Below are 12,186 nucleotides of genomic sequence, written 5' to 3' on the forward strand. Positions count from 1 at the left end.
GAAAACTCATTCCTGGTGGAACTTCATAGCAAAGTACAAAGTTCGTTTTGGATGGACAAAGTTAGTTGAAATAGACAGTTTTTGCATGAAAACTCATTCCTGGTGGAACTTCATAGCAAAGTACAAAGTTCGTTTTGGATGGACGAATTAAGTTGAAATAGACAGTTTTTGCATGAAAACTCATTCCTGGTGGAACTTCATAGCAAAGTACAAAGTTCGTTTTGGATGGACGAATTAAGTTGAAATAGACAGTTTTTGCATAAAAACTCATTCCTGGTGGAACTTCATAGCAAAGTACAAAGTTTGTTTTGGATGGACAAAGTTAGTTGAAATAGACAGTTTTTGCATGAAAACTCATTCCTGGTGGAACTTCATAGCAAAGTACAAAGTTCGTTTTGGATGGATCAATTTAGTTGAAATAGACAGTTTTTGCATGAAAACTCATTCCTGGTGGAACTTCATAGCAAAGTACAAAGTTCGTTTTGGATGGACGAATTAAGTTGAAATAGACAGTTTTTGCATGAAAACTCCCCAACTGACATTTTATAGCAGAATTGAGGCGTTTTTCGAGCGTTCGGTGCCTTAAACTGGCGACTTAAATGTGCCTTAAACCGCAGACGTTTAAGGCACGTTTATACCAGTTCAACGCTTGCTTTCATGCAGTTCTTCTAGCGCTACCATTGTCATCCAAGCTGTCAAAAGCCAAAGGCGCATTGACAGCGCAAATACAAATCGTAAAATAAACAAAAAAAACCGCTTTGTGATATTTTACATTTTATTACTAAAACCAGTTGTTATTCGTTGGGATATCATCGTATCCATTTTGTTCGAGCATTTTGCTGAAAGTAAAACATAAAGGTATGTAAAATTATGGTGAATTAACAACATGAAAGTGATTTTTAACCTACTCTCTTTCGCTCGTAGGAAAAATGTCCCGGGAATCGGTATCTCAGGCACCGGATTGTTCGCTTCTTGCGTTGGCGGCTAGGTTGGCACAGTTAACGAATAAATCCTGTCCGCCAGTATCGTCAGTATCAAAGCTACTGCAGAACCGTCATCCTTCAATCCTATAAAAAATAATGGTAAAGTTAATCTATTGTTTATGATAACTAAGATACCGTATTAACTAACATTTATCTTTAAAGCTTTGATGGAAACTTCAGCTAAAATCTCCAAGCCAGCAACTTCCAGAACAGCGCAATCCATCATCATTCCAGTCCGATTAACTGTGAATAGATTTTCGCAGCAAATAGCATCACCACCGGCAGCTTATAATTCTGAAATAAAAAAGAAAAAAGGTTATCGACCAACACCTGTAGTTAAAAATCCATCCAATCCCGAACCAGCATCAAACATCATCAAAGATATCTTCTTCATACAGCATAACACTGCCAGGGTTTGGATCTTCCTCCTTATCCTCTTCCCTTGGTCCAGAGTAGTTCGGCATAGTCCATAGGCCATCGTCAGTCCAGGTTGGCATTGTCCACCGGTGTGTTCGTACCTTGTTTTCCTCCTTCCCAACCAAACCCAGTATCGCGTGCAGAAGCTGAAATTAAAACGTAAAGGTATGTAAAATATTGATATTTTGTACAATATGAAAGTGATTTTTAACCTACTCTCAATCGCTTGCAGGAAAAAATGTCTCGGGAATCGGTATCTAAGGCACCGGATTGCTCGCTTCTTGCGTTGGCGGCTAGGTTGCCACAGTTAACAATTAAATCCTGCCCTCCAGTATCTACCGTTAAAGCTTCCCAGCAAACAACATCACCATCGACAGCTAAAACAGATAAAAGCATATCCCATAGTCACAAAAACAGAAAAAATATATCGACCAACACCTGTAGTTAAAAATCCATGCAGTAACAACCAGCATCGAACATCTTCAAGGTTACCTGTATATAGTATAACACCATCCAGCATCGCTTCAGCACCACCGACAGCTTGCCTTCCTGAGAATGTAGAAATAACAGGGAATCAATTACGTTTAAAACCAGGAAAACTTTATCGGCCAATACTTACAACATCATATAAAGTCGCATCCTGCAGTACAGCATCATCAACTGTCGTTGCTGCAACACCGGACCCAGTTCCAGTTCGTTCTGAGCAAGGAAAAGACACGGCAGACCAACTAGCTGTGATGAATAAATCGTTGATGCTTCTTTGGGCCGAGATGAAGAATTTGACGGATTATAGAAGCCATCGACCTAATGGAACAGCTGTAATGGAAGAAGAACAGCACTCGCCATCATTTCTGCCTTTCATTACATCTGAAGAAGAATTAACATGTTTTGAAGATCAGCTCCATGAAAAAACTTATTTTCTAAAAATTCCTCAAACTCTTGTCGATAGGTTGGAATCGGAAACAGATGTGAAGAGCCGAATGCATAGCGCGTTTCAAATACCATTTGATAAAATTTGTTGTGCAGTGCAGCTGGCGAGGCGGGGGAAAATCTGGTCCGAAAATAAGATTAGATGAAAAAGAGAAAGTTTTGCGACTATTTAAGGCCATAGCTGAGGATGTCGGGTTTGTAGTAGGTGAGGAGCGCAAATAATTTTAAAGGAGTGATTAAAAGCTCTAGTAAGTGTTATCACAAACGTGAAAAAAATGTTAATAAATAAATAAAAAATTTTTAATGATTCATTATGTGCATTATGACTATTCCTCAACTTGCATTCCTAGTTTATAAATCACAATTGCTTTGACTACTCAAAATACAATTATGATTTGAATTTACTAACTTATCTGGTATACGGTCCTTTCTGGATATAATCTATGAACTACTCACGGTCAAGCACGATCGTCTCGCATTTCGGTCTTGCTGGAGTTAGCTAAAAAGAGTACAATTTATGCATCAGTAAAAATTATCACTAACATTATTGAAATCACTTACTCGGACCGCAGTGTATGCAAAAGAGGGAAAAAAACTGTTGATTTGGGTTGAACAGATGGATGAACGGCAACAAGTTTGCATCTGATGTCTGCTATATCCACTTCTACGTTTTGTGTCGTAACATCATCTGGTATTTTATATATAAGGATATCCGAAGAAGAAAACATTGACTCCGGATCATCCTCGCTGAAAAGAAATGAAAATAAATCCAAATTGTAATCATATTGTTTACCCACTATCGTAAAATTGTCATTTGTTTGAACGACATTCAAAAATTTGACAACCCCGTTACCCTTTGTCAAAAACCATTCGTCTCTAGGCAATGGACGTAGAGAAAAATCGGATGCCAAAAAAATGCCTTTCCGATTTGTGGTCAAACGTGGATAGTGACGATTCGTACTATCACTTGCCATCCCCAATGCAGACCGTTCTTCTGAACGTGCTGCAGCTTGCACCCCACACCGAAAGCCCGATCGAATCGACCGTTTAATCACCTGCAGGTGGTTTTCAAAACAATACGTAGAAAAACCGTCTAGCGGTCCGTATTTAAAAACGTCCTTAGCAATGTGCTGGAGATTATGGACGTTGCTGGTGAGGTTCTCACGGCCATAAATCTCCCCATACTGCTGAACAAAGCTGTTCAAAAAATCAGCTGCACGATCCCAATGTCTTTGATGATACGTGGAAGAAAATATAGTCACTGCACAAAAATAAAGCAAAAAGTGACTATATGCCTCCACGCTTAAAAACTCTTCCATCAGCACTACACTGGCGTAATGAAGATATGATCGGAATTCCGAACCCTTCCAAAAACGTATCACATTTAACCCTCTAAGTTTACGATTAATCTCAGAGGGCAGTTGTACGTTGTTAAGGAATTTCGATATCCACATTTTTGCTGCAGAGGACAAAGGAGCGAATTTGGAATACTTATTTTCCACTAAGTATAATAGGTGGCGACGGGTCACTCCCAGATCGCATGTATGCAGACGATCGCTCGTTGGCACGTTCTCGATCATGTCGAAACCCAGCAAGTCTTCTAAGGGCGAGCGCCATAGTTGATGATGACCCGGACATTCCCTCGCTCGAAATCCTGCATCCGTCCGTAGGGGAGCACCAACCGTGTCGAAAATCATTCGGTGAGCATGATATTCGCCGACACACGTACACCTCATACAGCCGTGATATCCATTATAGTTGGTTGTTGCTGCAAATCCCAATGAGTTAGCTTGTTAATGAACTGTAAATGTTGTAAATGTTGTTTGTATCATACAGACCTTTAATGAACGCTCGTGCTGGAGAATCGGCAACAATAGCGCGAAGCTTCAATTGCACAACTTTATCGCCGAGCTGCAATCCTCTCTGTTGAATCGCATTCAGCTCTTCTACCAACGGCCTCAAAAAGACTTGCAGGCTGGTTGGTTTTTCCGGTCCACAAAACATTGAAATCATCATTATTGGGGCTTGGGGGAGCTCTACCACTTTCATTAGGATGGGCCACAGCTGTGTTGGTGCACCTTTATGAAGGGGAAGCCCGTCAGTGGACAAAATGATGGTTAGTTGGTCCGTTGGAGGAACAGTTGACCTAAAATATAATATAATGGACACATGATTAGGAATACATTATTGCTGAACATATTACAAATATTTACTTACTGGAAGTAGCTGTTGAGCTTATTCTCAATTCCTTTGTACCAAAACTCTCCCCCTTCAACGGTTCGTATTTCCTGGCTGATGGTGGTTGATGTTTTTAACAGCGTACGTGAATCCTTGGGAAGCGGAAGGTCGGTCCATTGTCTGAAAATAGCCAAAATTTCATTAATTGATGAACGTGGTTGGTTATGCACGACTGCCCAATCTTTTAAGCAATCGCTAATATTGCGGTGGTTTCTACAGTTATGAGCAGTCGTACATTCGCCAACAACATCTTCATTGTCGCTATCAGAGGAAAGGTTACTCGCGTAATCGTCCTCTTCGACAATTTCTAAACTACTATCTAAACTAATATTCCCACCACCTTCTTGATCTACGCTATAACTATCATCTAAGTCATCTAAAACTGCATCCCCATGAACACCACCACCAGAAAGATTAAAACTAATTTCGCTTGTGACGGCCGGGTTTGCAGGCTGCGACGAATCTTCTATCTCCTGGTGTTGATTGGCTCCCTGCGACGTTGAATCTGTAAAACGGATTGAGTTTATTAGTAATCCTTTATTGCAATATAATGATATTAACAAAACTTAACGGCTAATCGTAACAAGGTTTTTGTTCTGCTAAACCTTAGCAATAACAAGCACACGCAACAGTACAAACATGACCCGATGTTTTCACATTAAAGCCCATCGTTCAGTCACTTTTTTATTTCGGTGAGAGTGGGCAATTCAAAGATTTCAACGTGCGCAAATAATCTTTCGAACGCACGAATCGTATCGAACCGTACTTTCACACAAAATGTTCTGCCGGCAAACACCGGTAGGATGCTCAAGCCGGCCAGCCGGCCGTTACCTGGGGATCTCCGGGTGTAATTTCACAACTCATACGAAGGCAAAGAAGGAGAATTCTTTCACTATTTCGTCACTGCACTGAATTTCACACACTGTATTACACCAAACAATCCTAACTGTCCAAATTAGCTAAATAATTAAGCAAAAACTTACCGCTATGTTGAGGCACCATCCGGCTCGTTCCCGGCACTTCCGCATCCAGGCTTTCTTCGCGATGGTGCTCAGAAAATAACTCCTTCAGCTTCTTGTTGGCCCGATTCGTCAATTTGCGGCTTCTCTTCAACGGCAGCGAAGACATTTCGATAGATTTAATCGCTTTTCTTTGCTGGTAAAATTTCAAACACACGACCGAAATCAGTTGAAAAATGAAATTGTGACAGTAGCGCCGATAGAAAATGTCAACATAGATGAAGCGTCTCATGGTTGCCAAGTCGCTACACGGAGGATTACACACACAAGCACATTTCACGTTTCGAAAAGCAGTTGGTCACGCATACACATACAGATTCGAGCGATTCGAGTATGGCTCGAGCAGAGTCGAGCATTTCTTTCTACAATTATAGCGTTTATTTTAAACCAGTTGTCAATTGGGTCATTCCTGGTGGAACTTCATAGCAAAGTACAAAGTTCGTTTTGGATGGACGAATTAAGTTGAAATAGACAGTTTTTGCATAAAAACTCATTCCTGGTGGAACTTCATAGCAAAGTACAAAGTTCGTTTTGGATGGACAAAGTTAGTTAAAAAAGACAGTTTTTGCATGAAAACTCATTCCTGGTGGAACTTCATAGCAAAGTACAAAGTTCGTTTTGGATGGACAAAGTTAGTTGAAATAGACAGTTTTTGCATGAAAACTCATTCCTGGTGGAACTTCATAGCAAAGTACAAAGTTCGTTTTGGATGGACAAAGTTAGTTGAAATAGACAGTTTTTGCATGAAAACTCATTCCTGGTGGAACTTCATAGCAAAGTACAAAGTTCGTTTTGGATGGACGAATTAAGTTGAAATAGACAGTTTTTGTATGAAAACTCATTCCTGGTGGAACTTCATAGCAAAGTACAAAGTTCGTTTTGGATGGACAAAGTTAGTTGAAATAGACAGTTTTTGCATGAAAACTCATTCCTGGTGGAACTTCATAGCAAAGTACAAAGTTCGTTTTGGATGGACGAATTAAGTTGAAATAGACAGTTTTTGTATGAAAACTCATTCCTGGTGGAACTTCATAGCAAAGTACAAAGTTCGTTTTGGATGGACGAATTAAGTTGAAATAGACAGTTTTTGTATGAAAACTCATTCCTGGTGGAACTTCATAGCAAAGTACAAAGTTCGTTTTGGATGGACGAATCAAGTTGAAATAGACAGTTTTTGTATGAAAACTCATTCCTGGTGGAACTTCATAGCAAAGTACAAAGTTCGTTTTGGATGGACAAAGTTAGTTGAAATAGACAGTTTTTGCATGAAAACTCATTCCTGGTGGAACTTCATAGCAAAGTACAAAGTTCGTTTTGGATGGACGAATTAAGTTGAAATAGACAGTTTTTGTATGAAAACTCATTCCTGGTGGAACTTCATAGCAAAGTACAAAGTTCGTTTTGGATGGACGAATTAAGTTGAAATAGACAGTTTTTGTATGAAAACTCATTCCTGGTGGAACTTCATAGCAAAGTACAAAGTTCGTTTTGGATGGACGAATTAAGTTGAAATAGACAGTTTTTGCATGAAAACTCATTCCTGGTGGAACTTCATAGCAAAGTACAAAGTTCGTTTTGGATGGACAAAGTTAGTTGAAATAGACAGTTTTTGCATGAAAACTCATTCCTGGTGGAACTTCCTAGCAAAGTACAAAGTTCGTTTTGGATGGACAAAGTTAGTTGAAATAGACAGTTTTTGCATGAAAACTCATTCCTGGTGGAACTTCATAGCAAAGTACAAAGTTCGTTTTGGATGGACGAATTAAGTTGAAATAGACAGTTTTTGTATGAAAACTCATTCCTGGTGGAACTTCATAGCAAAGTACAAAGTTCGTTTTGGATGGACGAATTAAGTTGAAATAGACAGTTTTTGTATGAAAACTCATTCCTGGTGGAACTTCATAGCAAAGTACAAAGTTCGTTTTGGATGGACGAATTAAGTTGAAATAGACAGTTTTTGTATGAAAACTCATTCCTGGTGGAACTTCATAGCAAAGTACAAAGTTCGTTTTGGATGGACAAAGTTAGTTGAAATAGACAGTTTTTGCATGAAAACTCATTCCTGGTGGAACTTCATAGCAAAGTACAAAGTTCGTTTTGGATGGACAAAGTTAGTTGAAATAGACAGTTTTAACATGAAAACTCATTCCTGGTGGAACTTCATAGCAAAGTACAAAGTTCGTTTTGGATGGACGAATTAAGTTGAAATAGACAGTTTTTGTATGAAAACTCATTCCTGGTGGAACTTCATAGCAAAGTACAAAGTTCGTTTTGGATGGATCAATTTAGTTGAAATAGACAGTTTTTGCATGAAAACTCATTCCTGGTGGAACTTCATAGCAAAGTACAAAGTTCGTTTTGGATGGACAAAGTTAGTTGAAATAGACAGTTTTTGCATGAAAACTCATTCCTGGTGGAACTTCATAGCAAAGTACAAAGTTCGTTTTGGATGGACGAATTAAGTTGAAATAGACAGTTTTTGTATGAAAACTCATTCCTGGTGGAACTTCATAGCAAAGTACAAAGTTCGTTTTGGATGGACAAAGTTAGTTGAAATAGACAGTTTTAACATGAAAACTCATTCCTGGTGGAACTTCATAGCAAAGTACAAAGTTCGTTTTGGATGGACGAATTAAGTTGAAATAGACAGTTTTTGTATGAAAACTCATTCCTGGTGGAACTTCATAGCAAAGTACAAAGTTCGTTTTGGATGGACAAAGTTAGTTGAAATAGACAGTTTTTGCATGAAAACTCATTCCTGGTGGAACTTCATAGCAAAGTACAAAGTTCGTTTTGGATGGACAAAGTTAGTTGAAATAGACAGTTTTTGCATGAAAACTCATTCCTGGTGGAACTTCATAGCAAAGTACAAAGTTCGTTTTGGATGGACGAATTAAGTTGAAATAGACAGTTTTTGTATGAAAACTCATTCCTGGTGGAACTTCATAGCAAAGTACAAAGTTCGTTTTGGATGGAAGAATTAAGTTGAAATAGACAGTTTTTGTATGAAAACTCATTCCTGGTGGAACTTCATAGCAAAGTACAAAGTTCGTTTTGGATGGACGAATTAAGTTGAAATAGACAGTTTTTGTATGAAAACTCATTCCTGGTGGAACTTCATAGCAAAGTACAAAGTTCGTTTTGGATGGACAAAGTTAGTTGAAATAGACAGTTTTTGCATGAAAACTCATTCCTGGTGGAACTTCATAGCAAAGTACAAAGTTCGTTTTGGATGGACAAAGTTAGTTGAAATAGACAGTTTTAACATGAAAACTCATTCCTGGTGGAACTTCATAGCAAAGTACAAAGTTCGTTTTGGATGGACGAATTAAGTTGAAATAGACAGTTTTTGTATGAAAACTCATTCCTGGTGGAACTTCATAGCAAAGTACAAAGTTCGTTTTGGATGGATCAATTTAGTTGAAATAGACAGTTTTTGCATGAAAACTCATTCCTGGTGGAACTTCATAGCAAAGTACAAAGTTCGTTTTGGATGGACAAAGTTAGTTGAAATAGACAGTTTTTGCATGAAAACTCATTCCTGGTGGAACTTCATAGCAAAGTACAAAGTTCGTTTTGGATGGACGAATTAAGTTGAAATAGACAGTTTTAACATGAAAACTCATTCCTGGTGGAACTTCATAGCAAAGTACAAAGTTCGTTTTGGATGGACGAATTAAGTTGAAATAGACAGTTTTTGTATGAAAACTCATTCCTGGTGGAACTTCATAGCAAAGTACAAAGTTCGTTTTGGATGGACAAAGTTAGTTGAAATAGACAGTTTTTGCATGAAAACTCATTCCTGGTGGAACTTCATAGCAAAGTACAAAGTTCGTTTTGGATGGACAAAGTTAGTTGAAATAGACAGTTTTTGCATGAAAACTCATTCCTGGTGGAACTTCATAGCAAAGTACAAAGTTCGTTTTGGATGGACGAATTAAGTTGAAATAGACAGTTTTTGTATGAAAACTCATTCCTGGTGGAACTTCATAGCAAAGTACAAAGTTCGTTTTGGATGGATCAATTTAGTTGAAATAGACAGTTTTTTATGAAAACTCATTCCTGGTGGAACTTCATAGCAAAGTACAAAGTTCGTTTTGGATGGACAAAGTTAGTTGAAATAGACAGTTTTTGCATGAAAACTCATTCCTGGTGGAACTTCATAGCAAAGTACAAAGTTCGTTTTGGATGGACAAAGTTAGTTGAAATAGACAGTTTTTGCATGAAAACTCATTCCTGGTGGAACTTCATAGCAAAGTACAAAGTTCGTTTTGGATGGATCAATTTAGTTGAAATAGACAGTTTTTGCATGAAAACTCATTCCTGGTGGAACTTCATAGCAAAGTACAAAGTTCGTTTTGGATGGACAAAGTTAGTTGAAATAGACAGTTTTTGCATGAAAACTCATTCCTGGTGGAACTTCATAGCAAAGTACAAAGTTCGTTTTGGATGGACGAATTAAGTTGAAATAGACAGTTTTTGTATGAAAACTCATTCCTGGTGGAACTTCATAGCAAAGTACAAAGTTCGTTTTGGATGGATCAATTTAGTTGAAATAGACAGTTTTTGCATGAAAACTCATTCCTGGTGGAACTTCATAGCAAAGTACAAAGTTCGTTTTGGATGGACAAAGTTAGTTGAAATAGACAGTTTTTGCATGAAAACTCATTCCTGGTGGAACTTCATAGCAAAGTACAAAGTTCGTTTTGGATGGACGAATTAAGTTGAAATAGACAGTTTTTGTATGAAAACTCATTCCTGGTGGAACTTCATAGCAAAGTACAAAGTTCGTTTTGGATGGACAAAGTTAGTTGAAATAGACAGTTTTTGCATAAAAACTCATTCCTGGTGGAACTTCATAGCAAAGTACAAAGTTCGTTTTGGATGGACAAAGTTAGTTGAAATAGACAGTTTTTGCATGAAAACTCATTCCTGGTGGAACTTCATAGCAAAGTACAAAGTTCGTTTTGGATGGACGAATTAAGTTGAAATAGACAGTTTTTGTATGAAAACTCATTCCTGGTGGAACTTCATAGCAAAGTACAAAGTTCGTTTTGGATGGATCAATTTAGTTGAAATAGACAGGTTTTGCATGAAAACTCATTCCTGGTGGAACTTCATAGCAAAGTACAAAGTTCGTTTTGGATGGACAAAGTTAGTTGAAATAGACAGTTTTTGCATGAAAACTCATTCCTGGTGGAACTTCATAGCAAAGTACAAAGTTCGTTTTGGATGGACAAAGTTAGTTGAAATAGACAGTTTTTGCATGAAAACTCATTCCTGGTGGAACTTCATAGCAAAGTACAAAGTTCGTTTTGGATGGATCAATTTAGTTGAAATAGACAGTTTTTGCATGAAAACTCATTCCTGGTGGAACTTCATAGCAAAGTACAAAGTTCGTTTTGGATGGACGAATTAAGTTGAAATAGACAGTTTTTGTATGAAAACTCATTCCTGGTGGAACTTCATAGCAAAGTACAAAGTTCGTTTTGGATGGATCAATTTAGTTGAAATAGACAGTTTTTGTATGAAAACTCATTCCTGGTGGAACTTCATAGCAAAGTACAAAGTTCGTTTTGGATGGACAAAGTTAGTTGAAATAGACAGTTTTTGCATGAAAACTCATTCCTGGTGGAACTTCATAGCAAAGTACAAAGTTCGTTTTGGATGGACAAAGTTAGTTGAAATAGACAGTTTTTGCATGAAAACTCATTCCTGGTGGAACTTCATAGCAAAGTACAAAGTTCGTTTTGGATGGATCAATTTAGTTGAAATAGACAGTTTTTGCATGAAAACTCATTCCTGGTGGAACTTCATAGCAAAGTACAAAGTTCGTTTTGGATGAACAAAGTTAGTTGAAATAGACTGTTTTTGCATGAAAACTCATTCCTGGTGGAACTTCATAGCAAAGTACAAAGTTCGTTTTGGATGGACGAATTAAGTTGAAATAGACAGTTTTTGCATGAAAACTCATTCCTGGTGGAACTTCATAGCAAAGTACAAAGTTCGTTTTGGATGGATCAATTTAGTTGAAATAGACAGTTTTTGTATGAAAACTCATTCCTGGTGGAACTTCATAGCAAAGTACAAAGTTCGTTTTGGATGGACAAAGTTAGTTGAAATAGACAGTTTTTGCATGAAAACTCATTCCTGGTGGAACTTCATAGCAAAGTACAAAGTTCGTTTTGGATGGACAAAGTTAGTTGAAATAGACAGTTTTTGCATGAAAACTCATTCCTGGTGGAACTTCATAGCAAAGTACAAAGTTCGTTTTGGATGGACAAAGTTAGTTGAAATAGACAGTTTTTGCATGAAAACTCATTCCTGGTGGAACTTCATAGCAAAGTACAAAGTTCGTTTTGGATGAACAAAGTTAGTTGAAATAGACAGTTTTTGCATGAAAACTCATTCCTGGTGGAACTTCATAGCAAAGTACAAAGTTCGTTTTGGATGGACAAAGTTAGTTGAAATAGACAGTTTTTGCATGAAAACTCATTCCTGGTGGAACTTCATAGCAAAGTACAAAGTTCGTTTTGGATGGACAAAGTTAGTTGAAATAGACATTTTTTGCATGAAAACTCATTCCTGGTGGAACTTCA

The 12,186-nt window shown here is 37.7% G+C and overlaps 1 protein-coding gene across 1 annotated transcript; it reads right to left on the reverse strand.

Annotated features, from left to right (window-relative positions):
• Nucleotides 1–4,543: 4,543 nt before the first annotated feature.
• On the reverse strand, nt 4,544–5,696 carry LOC128309303 (uncharacterized). Its single transcript, XM_053045659.1, has 3 exons — nt 5,552–5,696; nt 4,887–5,073; nt 4,544–4,700 (listed from the first exon to the last, which is right to left on the reverse strand). Exons 1-3 carry the CDS (start codon nt 5,694–5,696, stop codon nt 4,544–4,546), a joined length of 489 nt encoding a protein of 162 aa, XP_052901619.1.
• Nucleotides 5,697–12,186: the final 6,490 nt, after the last annotated feature.

Source organism: Anopheles moucheti, unplaced genomic scaffold, assembly GCF_943734755.1.
Source record: "Anopheles moucheti unplaced genomic scaffold, idAnoMoucSN_F20_07 putative_Y_59, whole genome shotgun sequence".
Lineage (NCBI taxonomy): Eukaryota > Metazoa > Arthropoda > Insecta > Diptera > Culicidae > Anopheles > Anopheles moucheti.